Source organism: Vipera berus, assembly GCF_964194415.1.
Source record: "Vipera berus genome assembly, chromosome: Z".
NCBI lineage: Eukaryota > Metazoa > Chordata > Lepidosauria > Squamata > Viperidae > Vipera > Vipera berus.
In genome coordinates, this window is record NC_138205.1 from 78,504,885 (window position 1) to 78,521,554 (window position 16,670).

The window sequence follows — 16,670 nt, forward strand, 5'->3', positions numbered from 1 at the left end:
AAATCATTTTATTTACATTTATTGCCTAATTTTCTAATATATGAACAGATTTTATTTTGCAAAATGGCTGTAAGTAGCTTTTTATTCCTTTATATCTAAATTACAAATCCCTCATGTTAGCTTTTCATTTTTATCAGAGCTAGGTTGTCTAAACATACATGCATTCCTGAAGAACTACAATTTAGCTTTAAATAGGCTGTTTGATTCCAAAGATTATTAATTCAGTTTTCAAGGTGAAAAATAATCTTCAGTCAAACCACAAGCTAAAATGCAGAGAAGCTTTTATCCTTTTGTAATTGAACAGAAAAAATATGAATAGTTGACTAAAAAAACCTAACCCGATCAATTTTGTATAAGTAAGTCTTCTTAAAATTAGTTTTTCCTTTCTTTAATTTCTAAAAGTATATTTTTATCATATAATAAAAAATTAGCACAATAATCAAGCTTTATCTATGTTATATATTCCCCCTTAACTGTTTATAAGCTAAGAAGAACAAAGTACATTCAACCAGAATATATTTTTCTTCAATAACCTCCTTAAGCTTCCTTTGCTGGATTTCAAAGCAAGCTTCTCAATAAAGAATAATTCAGTTGAGGTTTGCTTAAATTGTAAACATTCTTTTATTTCATTTTGAAGAATGCACAAAGTATATACAATATGCATATACACAAACATTTCAATTGTATGCATTAATGCAAATTAAATAAAACAATTCTCAGAGAAACATACAAGAACCACCATGTTACAAGACTCTGAAAACACTAACACTAGAACTTCCATTTATATTAAAAATGTGACAAATATTTACAAATATTCTGTCTAAATTAAGAAAACATGTTAGTAAGGTTTTAAATATAACAAAGAAATATATCAAGAACAAGTTATAACTAACTAAAGAATAGAAATTGTGACAGAAAACTAAAAAAATGAGATAGGAGAGAAAGATAGTTTTATAATGTTTACTTGACCCAACAGTTCGTACTAAAATTCAATTAACTGGAATTTTGGATCTATAATAACAGCTCCGCTAATATTAGTGACAAAATTAATAAATCTGTCTTATTGTTGATAAGAATGTTGATTTCAGAAATAATTATGCTAACAGGAAATATTTTTGCAACTTTAGAAGGAGAATTGACAGTGCTTTAATATACTTTCTTTTTCATTAAATAATCCCAAACATCCTTGACAAAATTCACAATATGCACATATAAGAATGTAAACAAACTCAATCTTATTTGCCTGAGGATATAAGGACCATTATCATATATAATCCTTTATGACAACAAACAACTTGTTCAGTTTATATCTAACCACACAGTTCAAATGAAATAAAAATAGGGAGCAATCCACCCACTCAGTAGCACAGATAATATTACCTGGTTGGGTAATGAAACATCTCAAGCAAACAAAGAGCCTTGGTGGAGCAGTGGGCTAATGCCTCCTTAAGTACACCAGCTGCCTGCAATTAGTGCAGGTTCGCATCCCACCAGGCTCAAGGTTGACTCAGCCTTCCATCCTTCCGAGGTAGGTAAAATGAGGACCCAGATTGTTGGGGGCAATAAGCTGACTTTGTAATAATGCCGCTTGGGGGGGGGGGGCGAAAGCCCTAATAAGCAGGCAGATACATAGAATGAAGGCTATTGCTAAGCACATTGGTTTGTGCTTAAATTGTAAGCCGCCCTGAGTCTTCGGAGAAGGGCGGGATGCTGAGAGAGCATTAAGGATCCAGTGAAATAAAATGATTAAACAGAACATTAAAGCTTGGCTAAAATCAAACTTGACTTTTCTTGTGATGCTGTAGCATCATCAGAAGGCCTCCTGCAGCCTTTGGAAAAATCAGGAGGCCTTGTGTTGCAGCCTGCAACTTTTCAAATATTTGCAATCCCTGAAATAGGATAATAGAAATAATTACAGATGTACAATATATTCTAAATTGTTTAGTTTTTTCATACAGACCAATCAGAAAATGTGGCAATTTCATGAAATCTTAGCATGCCAACAACTGTCTCATAGCTATTCTTCACCAGGAAAATACTTTGTGCAAGAGGCAATATGGTTAGAACAGTGCAAAAATTTTTGTAGCTGTTAGCTGCTTACATAGAACATCAAAATGCTAATTTCAAGCTGTAGTGAAAATGCTTTTCCACATCTTCTCATCTATTGAAATGTATTGAATAGAATCCTGTGTATGGCAAAAGTATTTTTCAAGATAAATTACATAAAGATAGCAAACTTAAAAAAAAAATAAAACACGAACCCCGCTGAAACTATATCTTTTCTGTTCCTTTTTGAATTCTGTTTTCTCAGGTCTTGAGTTAGGGTAGTTGGGGCCCCTGCCCATTATACATGGGTGTGGTTAGACGAATTTACCACTGGTTCTTGTTTACTTTTTAAATTCTTTTTATGGTTATTATATTTTGTTTGTATTCTGTTGATTCTACTGTATGCTACTCTGAGTCGGTTGAAGTCAGGATTATCCAAATCAAGTATTCAAACCAAATTATTAAATGTTAATTCACAATAGGCCACTCTCTGCTAAGGTTTGATGATATGTTCAAAACTGTCTATTTCTAAGAAAAAAAATTCACACCTCCCTTTCTCAAAACTAGACAGATGGATGCACGGACAGACTTTTGGTGACATGTACAAATCTGCATAATGGATTTATGTCAGTTTCCAAGAAATCTTAGTTCTTAGCGTAAAGTGGCAAAGAAACCATAGAGCTCAGGCCCAAATATCTCAGAAGGCTTGTTTCCTATGTACCAGGATGCTTTTATAGTTAAGTAGGAGGGCAACCCATTACTTCATAACAATGGAACAGTTAATTCCATTAATTGTAGAATGGTCCTTTTATTTTCATTACAAACTTAGTGTTGCCCACCCTTTGAAATATGTAACTGAGGATAATTTGTTAAAATTGATTAAATTATTTCCAAACACTAAAATTAAAAAGTAATATTTTTAAAAAAATACATATGTACTGTACTGAATGTACTAATATACTAAGTAAAAATCTCATTTAAAAAAAGCACAATTCTTGCATTTAATGCTCATTACCAGAGCAATTTTTGGATCAAGAGTTCTTTTGCTAACATCATTTCTTAGTTTTGTTTAACATTCAGCAATTTTGCTGACTTTTTTTTATAAAAGGTTAGTTATATAAGACTAAAAAAATCTGCAAACTTAAAAGTTGTTGCATTCTATACAACATAGTATTGAATTACATCCTCGGGAACCTCTTTCCAAAAATATGAACAGATCTGCAATCTATGTTTTAATAAAAGAAACCACATAAATAGGTTTCGAACACAACCCATAAGTGAGTTGCAAGTGTTAGTTTTTTCTTTCAATCAGAGAATTCATAGATCATCCAGATATCAAGTCTAGTCCACAGAATTTCCCTGTTCATTGTTTCTGCTGCCCATGTGCCCATTACCATTTACATTCAGGTCACCATTATGGATATCCTCTGGCACATGACATGCAAAGGTATAGTTCTCACTATCAGTTACAAGCATATCTGATGGTTCCTGCAGGTCCGAGCTCTTAGATATTTTTCTGATTGGAGGTGGGGAAGGTGGTGTCGTACTTACTGGTCCAGAAAAGGGCCTGTACACCCCTACCTCAGCCATTTCTGGTCTTGTAGAATTATCAAGCAGGTGCCCATAAACCATAACATCCTCAATGACTGCATAGACATGAGAATCATTCTTCTTCCTCTCCTTTTTAAAAATGCCCTGCCTTCCAGGTAACAAAGTGTTGACATTGGTATTATAAAGTCCCACCACTGGGTTTTGGCTTTCCTTTCTTTTGCTAAAAGAGAAGAGGAAATAAGTTTTAAAACAATACACTTTTGCATTTTACTCTCTCACAGATTTTCATGATGTTGATTTACAAAGCTTACACTCTCATTTTGCTAATTAAAAGGTGTCACATTTAACTTTCTACCATGATTCTTTTTCCCTAGAGGAAAAACAAATGGTTCTCACAGCTATCATCAAGTTTTAAGCTCTTTCTGAAAATCAGCTTCTACTTTCTCGTGTAGATTTTCACAGGTCTTAATAACAAATTCATTTAGTTAATCGCTTGGGAAATAGTCTATTTTGTGAGGTTGCTAACCTTAATTCACATAAAGGAAATAGGTAATAAAATATTATTTCAATTTTATTTTGTTTTTTAATGACCTCGTATTGTGAGATGGTATGTCATCCTAACTTCACTAGTTGATTCATCCACCGTAATAGAAAAACCCTAAGGTTACATTTAACTGCCAATGAATTATTACACATGGCCACCAGCTTACCACTGACTGGAGTGTATTTGAAGAACAAGATCTAAATTCATATACAGATGCCGTACTCTCTTATATTAGAACATGCACTGATAGTGTAACAACGGATAAGTGCATTAGAGTTTACGGGAACTGTAAACCCTGGATGACTGCAGAGATACGAACACTCCTGAGAGCCCGGGATTCTGCCTTTAAGGCAGGGGACAGGGACGCATACAGAGATGCCAGGGCAAATCTCAGAAGAGGCATTAGGATGGCAAAACAACAATACAAACAAAAGGTGGAGAACCACTTAGCGAATAACGATCCGAGGCAAGTATGGCAGGGACTGCAGCACTTAACCAACTATAAGGGCAGCACGAGGAGCATGGCAAACACCGATGCCTCGTTGGCTGAGGAGCTGAATATCTTCTTTGCCCACTACGAGGTTAAAAGACCAGACCCTGTAGCCTTTGCTGGCCGGCCTTCTGACTCTCAGCCACTCACCCTGTGTGAACACCAAGTGAGAGCTGTATTGAAGGCTGTGAATCCCAGCAAAGCTGCAGGCCCAGATGGGATAGTGGTCAGGAATTGTACCGATCAATTAGCAGGGGTCCTGACAAGGATTTTTAACATCTCCTTGCAAATGGCATGTGTACCATCATGCTTGAAGGCAGCTACCATTGTCCCAGTCCCCAAGAAAACTGCAGTTGAGTGCCTGAATGACTACAGACCTATTGCATTAACGTCTGTAGTCATGAAATGCTTCGAAAGATTGGTTCTCCAACATCTTAGGACATGCCTCCCACTGGACTTTGATAAACATCAATTTGCCTACAGGGGAAATAGGTCGGCAGACGATGCCATAGCTACTACTTTACACTCTGTCGCAAGTCATCTCGAGAGACCTGGAAGTTATATCAGGATTTTTTTTTAAATTTTAATTCCATTTATATCCCGCCCATCTCCGAAGACTCAGGGCGGCTTACAAGGATGCTTTTTGTTGACTACAGCTCAGCTTTCAACACCATTTTGCCGAGCATTCTCATCGAGAAGCTGACTGACTTGAAATTCTCCCCTGCCGTCCGCGATTGGATTCAAGACTTTCTTAGGGATCGGTTACAAACAGTGAGGGTCGGGTCTGCTTTGTCCACCCCCCTGAAGCTTTGCACTGGCACGCCACAGGGCTGTGTGCTTAGACCCTACCTGTACTCTTTATACACATATGATTGTGTATCATCTGACCCATCCACTGCGATAATCAAGTTCACAGATGATACAACTGTGGTGGGTCTTATTACAGGTGTGGATGAGACAGCATATAGGGCGGGGGTACAAAAACTATCCATATGGTGTAGTAACAACTTGCACCTGAACATCGGCAAGACGAAAGAGATGGTGTTAGACCTCCAGAGAAAAAAGGAGGAACCTGCCCCACTTTACATCGGGGAGGACTGTGTGGAGAGAGTTTCCTCCTTTAAATTTCTGGGAGTCTACCTCTGTGAAGATCTGACCTGGAAAGTTAACACAACCCAGGTGGCTAGAAAGGCCCAACAGAGGCTTCACTTTCTTAGGGTCTTGCGGAAGAACAGGGTAGAACAACGGCTAATGACCCTCTTTTATCGGTATACTATAGAGAGCGTCCTCTCGTATGGTATTGTGGTTTGGTATGCTGGTCTGACAACCGCGGACAGGAAAGTATTACAGAGGGTAGTGAGCACAGCACAAGACATTGTGGGCTGTCCCCTGACACCACTGGATGACATCACCAGGGCTCGTTGCCTTGGAAGAGTGAGGAAGATTCTCAGGGATGACTCACACCCTGGACGGTATCTCTTTACTCTCCTACCATCTGGTAGGAGATATAGGAGTATAGCCAGCCGTACCAACAGGCTGAAAAATAGCTTTTATCCGTGGGCTGTTAGGCTTTTAAATGGGATATAATCTCTGTGAACTTATGCAGAATTGACTAGGGAGGCCGGTGTGTGGTGTAGTTGGTTCACATGGTGTGGTAGGATGGAGGGTTTGTTGTCACTGTGTGTTGGGGGGAGAGAGCACGGGGGGAGGCTCAGCTAATCTCAATGTACACGTTGTACTTTGACAATAAAGGTTTATTATTATTATATGCTGTAGCGAATAATAACATGCAGTTGTTGTTGTTGTTGTTGTTGTTGTTGTTGTTGTTGTTAGTTGCGAAGTCATGTCCGACCCATCGCGACCCTATGGACAATGTTCCTCCTTCTCATTAGGTCCTTCCTTCTCATTAGGTGGCCAAAGTATTTGAGTTTTAGCTTCAGGATCTGGCCTTCTAAAGAACAGTCAGGGTTGATCTCCTCTAGGACTGACCGGTTTGATCGCCTTGCAGTCCAAAGGACTCGCAGGAGTCTTCTCCAGCACCAGAGTTCAAAGGCTTCAATTCTTTGGCACTCAGCCTTTCTTATGGTCCAGCTTTCACTGCCATACATTGCAACTGGGAAGACCATAGCCTTGACTATACACACTTTTGTTGGCAGGTTGATGTAAAATGAGGACCCAGATTGTTGGGGGCAATAAGCTGACTTTGTAATAATGCCGCTTGGGGTGTGTGTGAAAGCCCTAATAAGCAGGCATATACATAGAATGAAGGCTACTGCTAAGCTTGTAAGCCGCCCTGAGTCTTCGGAGAAGGGCAGGATATAAATGTAATAAAAAAAAAACTGGGAAGACCATAGCCTTGACTATACGCAGTTTTGTTGACAGGGTGATGTCTCTGCTTTTTAGTGTGCTGTCTAGATTTGACATGGCTTTCCTCCCCAGGAGCAAGCGTCTTTTAATTTCTTGGCTACAGTCCCCATCTGCAGTGATCTTGGAGCCCAGGAAAATAAAATCTGTCACTACCTCCATTTCTTCCCCATCTATTTGCCAGGAATTGAGAGGGCCGGATGCCATGATCTTGGTTTTCTTAATGTTTAGTTTCAACCCAACTTTTGCACTCTCCCTCTTCACTCGCAACAAGAGGCTCTTTAGTTCCTCTTCACTTTCTGCCATTAATAACATGCAGAAACCTTATTAATAAAAAAAATAGAAACTACAACATGTTCGGTTCAGCCCCGAAACTAGGAAAAATAACTATGTTTTAACACTCTATATGGAAAGACAAAACCTAATCTGCCCATTTAGGGTTTTTTTTTGTTTTTTGTGCAGCCCTTAATCTAACCCCTTTTTGGAGAATCAATGGATTTCCTATCTCATTTTCCCACAGGCTTTGAGTAATTTATTAATTTAATCATTTCCTGTTAATGAGATTTTCCATTTTATGTATGGCCTAAATCACATAATACAAAACAGAAAATGTATAGTACTTGGAGTGCAATATGACTCAGATTTCTATCATGAGCATCATTTAAATCTTGCTGACACAGTCCTGGCCAATTTAGAAACAGGACTGTCTACGGAGAGCACAGTCATGACTGTTTCATCAGAGCATGATTTCCACTAACAGGAAAAAAAATGACAAAACTTGGGTTTATCCCATCCTGAGTGAATGCTGATTGACCTAATGACACACAAAGCTGGCTGAGATGCTTTGGGAACTATCTGACCTGTTAATAAAAAGGAAGAGAAGCTTGCAGAGGGGTCAGTGAGTTTGTAGCAAAGCAGTGGTAGAAACCACTGTATCTAAAAGATGACCTTTGTATCTTCCTTATGGAGGCTCTCAGAACTGCTCTGCAAAATTACAATTCACTAAACATTATCGACAGAAAACCCTAAAGAGTTTGGAATTATAATTATTCTTTGGAAAATCTATCCTCAGAGAGAACCACAAAAGCAGCAGAAAAACAAAGACGGAGAGGTGGACTGTCAAAAATAGCCATAGTTACAACTTACTAGTTTTTTAAAAAAAAATTTGCTATACTTATATCATCAAGGAGAAGGGAGGCTATTGTTCAGAATATTCTGCATAAGATGGCAGCCTTGGATACCATTCAGTGGGAATGGAATTTGACATTCTACTTCAGACCCTGTAATATTTTGAAACAGTCCTGATTCATGTACACAACTCTTGTCATGACATCCCTGCATATAGGACAACCGCTAGTAAGATCTTTTATTTTCCCTCTTCAGACATTCTTTTCAAGTTTACCTACAACCCATATGGACAGTCTGAAATTCCTGGCCTGACTTCTCCTTTTCCCTTAGTCTTCCCATAGATGCCCAATTGCCATTCAATTAATCAATTAAGGAGCTTGGTGGAGCAGTGGGCTAATGCCTCCTTAAGTAACACCAGCTGCTTGCAATTAGTGCAGGTTCGCATCCCACCAGGCTCAAGGTTGACTCAGCCTTCCATCCTTCCGAGGTAGGTAAAATGAGGACCCAGATTGTTGGGGGCAATTAAGCTGACTTTGTAATAATGCCGCTTGGGGTGGGTGGGCGAAAGCCCTAACAAGCAGGCATATACATAGAATGAAGGCTACTGCTAAGCTTGTAAGCCGCCCTGAGTCTTCGGAGAAGGGCGGGATATAAATGGAATTAAAATAAAAATAAAAATAAATAAATGGCAAGGAAAAGGCTTAGCAGAGTTTTCTATTTCTTCCCCATATAGCTCATCGTCCTGGGATGGGAGGGAGAGTAACTGTCACAGGGGAAAAACTAGAGTAGGGAGAGTCTTTTCTACTTGTTTCTTCCCAGGCAACTTTCCACTTAGCTCCAAAAACAGCTATTTCAGACAGGAGGACTGTGAAGTATCCTTCCTGGGACCGGAAGTATCTGTCTTTCTTTCCAAACAGACAGAGCCTCTAAAAGACAGATGATATAACTGCCACAGATGCAACCTCTCTTTCAAAGGAATTTCTGAGGGGAAATACCCCTATTGCATTGTTTGCTTAAGGACTGCTAATCTCAGTTGACAATAAAAAGAAACATGTATGTTTTAATTTCAATGAAAAAGGGCACCAAAACAAAATGAACTTACTTTTTTCTCTTTTTCTTAACACAGCAGATGAGGAGCCCAATAATGGCTAGCACTGCCATCCCACCAGCCACCACACCAATTATGACGGTCACATCTGTGAAAGGACGAAGGGAAAAAGATGGTTCAAAGGCTTTTGGTCCTTCCAAAACTCATCGAAGACTTCTCATACAGAAGATCAAAGGGGCTTGGAAAGAGAGAAGTGACACAGATTCTTCCCCTCCATTCTCATCTTCCATGTCTTGAATAAAATACCCTCAAGACAATTAAATGTATTGATAATTTACTAAAAACCAAATTTAAAATATTGGTGATTACATGCATGTTTGCATAGAATTAGAAAGAAGGGAACAGAAATCAACATGAAATACATGAACAATTCACAGACTGAGTAGATACATAATGTTTTTCCAGTAGTTTAATAGCTGGGTGGTAAGAAGAAAGGAAGGGATGGTGAGGAACTTGAAGAAAGAGAGAAGTTAAAAACAAACAAACAGGAGAGGAGTCGTAAGAAATTATGTGCCAGGAAAAAAAGTCATGTACATAATGCTCTTTTCAAAGATATTCTTCATAGGAGGTTGAGAGAGGCTATTTGATGCCTTCCTCTTTTGTGAACTTTCATGCCCAACAGCATTTTGATTGCTGCAATTTACATTTACATCGTGCTGAAGAAATATCCATGTTAAGAATCATGATGCAAAAATAAGATACGTATGTCACATTGATTTAAGTCACATTTTTAGGACTCTTTTTGTACCCCAAATTAAACCATGGGCTAAAGTGGGGTGGGTCTAATTCCCTGGACTAGTAGGTTCAAAAGAAAGATTCATTCATATAGGATAATTCCTTCTTTGTATGAAATTTTATAGGGAACTAGGTTGGGAAACAATATGATCTCACCTGAATTTTTTTGAAATGTCACCAAAAATTGCAAACTCAGTTGTTGCTTGGCAGATGGCTTACAATTACTGATATTAATCCAAAAATGCTGTCTCATATTCAAAGTCTTCGGGAGTACATTATCATCACGGAACACAGTTTCCACTGCTTTTGGACTCTGTTCTTTAATGTAGATGAAAGCTCTACTCTTTTCACATGTTAGGCCCATCTTTTCCTTTAAGAATGTCAGCTGTGCAACTTGCTTTGGTGGGACACTGATATTCCAGTACACTGACATTAAAGGAGGAAGGCCTTCCAGCCAGTTAGGAGTCTGTACATAAACTTTGGCTTTTGGATCTGGACTAAGGGTGAAAATGCAATCTTCTGTAGAGGCAAGGAAGGGAAAAAACATGTCTATTCTTTAATTTTAGAACACAAATCTGAGAAACACAATTGCTTAAAATGATAGCAGCTGTCTTACAGTAATCAACAATGAATTTAGATCTACAGGTGCCCTCCATAAGTTATTCCAAGACTAGAACTCCATAGCTGCTAATTAGGATCTGCCCGATCACATCATACATGCTACTTGTCTGTTTTATACCTTCTCATCTGCAAACTTACCTGGGTATCTTATATTTTGTAATGGCTTCTGTGATGATTGACGTTTTCTTTGTGGTATTTCATTACCAATAAAGGTAACCAGGATCATAGTAGTCAAAGACCTGCTTCTTTTTCTGTGCCCCCCTCTATTTTATGCCAGCTTACTATTTTTTTTAAATTTTGCTTTATAGAATGGATGTTTGCACAGTAGAAAACTTTGGCTTTGTTTTTTTCCTAATAGTCTCCCTCAAAAGGGCTACCATTAATCCTTTCTCAATGATAATGACTTTAATTTAATATATTGTGGCTTTTCAATGGAGTAGTCTAGAAGTATCACTTTTACAAGAACAGATTAAAACAAAAAACAAACAAAAAAACCCAGTCTAGTTTCTTCCTAGAATCACCTGAACGTTGTGCAGAGAATGTTTGGGTATTTCTGATTCCACTAGTGAAAATAGTCCACGCTGGCCCTAATTAAAGTGTTTTCTCTCAGGATAAATATAGCTTCTGTCTCCAACTCATCCAAATACCATCAATGCTTTTATTTATTTATTAAATTTCAATGCCGCCCAATTCACTGATATAACTACTCTGGATGGCTTGCAATATGTTTTTTTAAAAAAATAATTAAATATATCACTGTTCAAACATTATTGGATAATTGTAATATACCAAAATGCTCTTTGAACTGGTACCTTTTGTGTTAAGTTGTTGGATAGCATGCATGTTTTTCCTTTAGCTTATTGTTTTTAATTTAATTCTCAGCCTTATCAAATGGGAAATCTTCTAAGATATTCATTGCTGAGAATTTGGGGAACTGAAGAAATGAATGTCTTGGAAGATTGGTAGACTGCTCAGGCTAACAGAAGGTTGTCATAGAGCATACTCTGCTCCAAGCTCTTGGGGGGGAAGAACAATATACTTTATCTTTATAATCTTTATTGTCATTTTTTACTGTGGGCACAATGGCACACATCAAAACTGAAATTTAGTTGCCCGCTCTCAAAGTGGAACACGTACATGACACACACCTAAAATATACTATACACAACCTATGTACAAAAATGAAAAAAAAACCACCATCCCCCCAAAAAATAATAAAACATGTTGCAAGCCAGAATTAAAGAGGAGTTAGCTAGGCTTTAAGTATTTAGGGAAGGATGCATTTGAGCCCTGCTTTTTTCATGACTCCTTAAGCTTTCACTTACATATTACCCTCCCGAGAGGATAGTCTGGAACTGTTGCCCATCTATATGACGTTTGATCTTGCTTCCTTATCATATGCTATTCTAAGTACTAATTAAGTATTCCACATTGTGATGGAACCCAGTCATCAAACCTCAAAACATTACATTGCTTTCAGTGCAATAACACAAAAAATGAATTATATAGAAAAGAACACTGCATTTGATTCTCAGTTTAATAAGGCATGATAAATTCCAAGAATCTTTAAATATTGCCCAGGTTCGCCTGGTGCGCCAGTTGCAACCCTACCTGGACCGAGATGCCCTACGCACAGTCACTCATGCGCTCGTGACCTCCCATTTAGACTACTGCAACGCTCTCTACATGGGGCTGCCCTTGAGGACCACTCGGAGGCTTCAACTGGTGCAGAATGCGGCCGCGCGAGTTGTGATGGGGGTTTCCCGATACTCCCATGTAACACCTCTACTCCGTGAGCTGCATTGGCTTCCGGTTGCCCTCCGGGTGAGATTCAAGGTGCTGGTGATGACCTATAAAGCCCTAAATGGCTTGGGTCCGGGATATTTGAGGGAACACCTGCTGCCAGCATCAAGTTCCCTTCATCCAGTGCGCTCGCAGAGGGAGGGTCTTCTCAGGGTGCTGCCGGTAAAAGATTGCCGGAGGATAACACCCAGGGGGAGGGCCTTTTCTGTGGGTGCACCTGCCCTCTGGAATCAGCTGCCTGTGGAGCTCAGGACTACCCCTGACCTACGTTCATTCCACCGGGACCTGAAGACTTGGCTCTTTGAGCTTTCCGGCCCAGGCTGAGAATTTTTAACTGGGGTTTTTATTTTCAGGGATAATTTAATCTTTTAATTGTCTTTTAACTTTGTATTTTGTATTGGTGTGATTTTAAAATGCCCTGTAAACCGCCCTGAGTCCTTCGGGAAAGGGCGATATATAAATCGAATAAAAGAAATAAATAAAATAAAATAAATATTGCATGTAAGCAAGGAATAAAAGAAAACAAACTCACCTTGTAGAACTGGCTTAAAAAACAGCTTCAGATCTCTTTTCTGAGCATTAGACTCATTGAACCATCTCTTACCATATGTCTTAAGGGTTATGGTGACATTATCTTTAATCTGGATTTTTTCAATGTCTCCAACGGGACAAAAATAACCAAGACTCCATGACCTTCCTGGACTGGAGCCATTAATAATATAACTATAACTTCCATTGCACCTTTGATCCTGATTTGGGATATGTTGCTTGAGTTTCAAAGTAGAGGACCTGATTTCTATATTTACTGCTTCGAGAGCCTGAATTTTCCATGTAAATGTTTCAATTAAAATTGGCAGCTGGAGAAGAACAGAAGATACAGCCAGCTGGAAGAATAGGTTTTCACATGTTCTGGCATTCCAGCAAACTGTATTCAGAAAAAACAGAACACAGCAGATTTGAATCTGAAACTAAAAAGAAAATCAGGCAATTTTCTAACTTTCCCACTACTGTTTTTTCTACATGGCAAGCATCTTTTTCTACATGGAAAGTTTTCTGGTAAATCAATAAAACATAGAATTTGAGAGATCTATATTTGAGTAATTATCCTGTATATTAATCTTCCAAAGATAGTGCTCTCCAAATATATTAAGGTTTACCTTTTAATTCCTTACCCATATTTTTCACTGCAACAAACTATCATTAAACTACTTTCAAGTATCCAACTATATTGGTTCAACAATCACATCAAGTGATTGTATACTTCGTTTCTGACTTGACATATTTCATGATCCCAGATGTTGTGTTTTGTAAAGCATACGATCACTTAAGATGCACAAAGCTAGACAATCCTGGTAGTCAACAACAATGGCTTCCTACAATATGTAAATTCACTAACTCTCAATATTCCCTCTCTTAATTTATACTGATATGTGAAGCATGTCATACGATTATTTCATCATATAACCTTTAATGGCCCATATAACACTCAATGCACAAGCTGCATTGGGTGCTGATTTGCTTCTGGGTCCAATTCAAGGTGTTGGTTATGACCTTTAAAGCTCTACATGGCATGAGACCTCAGGTTACCTATGGAGCCAGCTTTGTCCTATTAGAATATCCCATCCATTCAGACAGAGAAGGCAAGCTGCAGACTGTTACTAGTTTAAGAAGTCTGATTGTGGGGTCCAGGAAAAAAGCCTTCACTGCCATTTTCGCCACCGTGTGGAACATTTTCCCCCTAGAAGTGAGGGGGCGGGCACTCTTCTGGCTTTCCAAAAAGGAGTGAAAACATGTCTCTGGCCTTTCTTGGGCTCACATAGAAACATGAGGCTGTGGGTTGGTTAGTGCCCTGAAAGTTTTTCCCCATCTTTTAATTAACTTTTAATATTAATGTTTAATATTGAGAGAGAGAGAGAGAGATGAATTAGTGTTTTTTGAAGCATTTAGTTCTTAGAAAAACTGTAAATTTGAGTTATATGCTGTGCATTAATAGATATCAAACTGAGATATTAGAAGATATTACAAGACATTTAGAAAAAACTGGATGTCACCAATATTGGCTTTTAAAAGGCACTTGGCTTGCCTTTCAGTATTAATAAAGAATTTCTCAACCATCTTTTTGACAGTATTGTTACAAACATAAAACATTTGCACTGAAATATGATGAGTGGAGCTGGGGGGAAAGAGATCTATTTTTCTCCATCATCAAAGAGAATAGCAACTGTATGAATAGGACCAAACAACTATTCTAAGAAATTCTAAATAAGGTATCACCAAAGATAAAGCCTTGCCTTCCTTAAAAATGGAGAAATCCAAAATAAGGCATGTGATAACTGAATTGGGCAGAATGGAATTTGCCAATAAGCCCTTCACATCTTCTTCTTCTTGTGCCATATCCGTTATTGGACGTTGGCAATCATGTTGGCAATCCTATTTTTATCAGCAGCCACACAAAAAAGTGCTGTTGAGTTTTGTCCAAACCAGTCCCTTAGATTTGGAAGCCATGATATTCTTCTTCTACCTGGACTTCGTTTGCCTTCAATCTTTCCCTGGAGGATTAAATGGAGTATGCTGTATTTTTCTGGGTGTCACATTACATGTCCGAAATATTCTAACTTTTGTTTTTTAATTGTTTTGATAATTTCCCTTGGCTTTCCCTTGGCTTTTCTGATCTTGTTAATCCAGCTTATACATAACAGCCGCCTGTAAATTCAAATGTCAAATGCTTCCAGTCTTTTCAGGTGGCCTTCTATCAGAGACCAACTCTCTACTCCATAGAGCAGGATACAAAAAATATAACATCTGACAAGCCTGATTTTCAATCTTAGGCTTATGTCATGACTGCAGAAGACTTTTTTCATTTTGAAGAATGCTGTTTGAGCTTTCTCTATCCTTGTCTTTACTTCAATGGTCATGTCCCAGCTTTCATGTAAATTAACACCGAGGTGCTTGATCCTTTCAACTTTTTCTAATGGTATTCCTTCTGAATTTATTGGTGGTAAATTAATGGGTTGTTTGCTGACTTGGTTTTTGAAATGTTAAGCTTCAAGCCGTATTTTTCAGATATTTCTGTGACTCTGTTGATGAGGAGCTGAAGGTCTTCATGCTTACTGGCAAGCAGAACTATATCATCAGCATATCTTAAATTGTTGATCCAAATACCATTTAGTTTGATGCCATCATCAATGTTGTCCAGTGCCTCGTTGAAGATTGACTCAGAGTAGAAACTGTATAACAGTGGAGACAGAATACATCCCTGTCTGATCCCTCTACGTATTTCTGCATCAGCTGAGTATTTTTGGCCGTCTCACATTTGCTAACTGATGCCAATATAGATTCTTTATGATTTGTATGTCTTTGTCATCTAGTCCCACTTGTTTCAGGATTTCTAATAGTTTGCTGTGTCTTATTTTATCAAATGCTTTTTCAAAATCAATGTGTCAAAGCAAAAACGTCCAATGAAGCACATGTAAACGTTGTGATTGACATCTCTACAACACTGTACAAGAACGTGAATGCTGAATAGCACATCTCATGTACCAAGATAGTTTCTGAATCCAAATTGTGTGTTACCTAGACCACGGGGTGGCAACCCGCGGCTCTGGAGCTGCATGCAACTCTTTTGGCCGTCTCCTGCGGCTCCCAGTCCTCCGCCGCCACCATGTGCAGTCCAGAAAAAAAAAGTGGGACTAAAAAAGTTCAACCAATCAATTCAAACTTCTCACGGGGGGAAAAAACTTGTGAACTGTTAATTGATTGGTTGAAGTTCTTTGGTTTGTGGGACTTCTTCAGACTGCATGTGGCAGCAGTGGAGGAAGAGATGGGAGGACTGCTGGAAAGGTGAGTGGGTCGGTCAGATGGGGCATGCAGGGGTGGTGGTGGTGCTGTTTCTGAGCAGCATATTGAGTCTCAGGCGCTGCCAGACCCCCTCCTTCTTTCCCCCCTTTTCTCTTTCTCTTTCTCTCTCTGTGAGAGAGAGTGTGAGAGAGACCAAGTCTGTTGATTTACCAACAAGCTACCGCTGCCTCATCTCCTGCCCTTGCTGCCTCTCCTGTGGAGACACGTTTGCATCTCTCTGTGTCTCTCTCTGCCACTCAAAGCCATCCTGCAGCAGTTTCAATCAGCCCCAATTACCAACCATCCCCATGGAAGTCAATGGAGTTCCGCGGCGCCTCAAAAGGCCAGCCGCAGCACCTCCAAGTCTGTTGGTTTTACCAGTGAGCCACTGCCTCCTGCAGCTCCGCACCACCTTCTTTCACTTTGAACCGCAGCCCGCAAGG

General features: G+C 38.9%; 1 protein-coding gene across 2 annotated transcripts in view; it reads right to left on the minus strand.

Annotated features, from left to right (window-relative positions):
* Positions 1 to 16,670, minus strand: part of CDCP1 (CUB domain containing protein 1) — a 112,650-nt gene that overhangs the window by 51,459 nt on the left and 44,521 nt on the right. Inside the window, exons 6-9 of one of the 2 annotated variants that reach the window (XM_081344332.1) lie at positions 12,923 to 13,315; positions 10,123 to 10,485; positions 9,226 to 9,319; positions 611 to 3,817 (exon numbers count right to left, since the gene is read on the minus strand). In XM_081344332.1, coding sequence (XP_081200458.1) covers positions 3,388 to 3,817; positions 9,226 to 9,319; positions 10,123 to 10,485; positions 12,923 to 13,315 — 1,280 coding nt within the window. In that variant the 3' untranslated portion in view covers positions 611 to 3,387. Of the gene's footprint in view, positions 1 to 610; positions 3,818 to 9,225; positions 9,320 to 10,122; positions 10,486 to 12,922; positions 13,316 to 16,670 lie in introns of those variants that run through there. The other variant, XM_081344333.1, reaches the window with a different exon arrangement.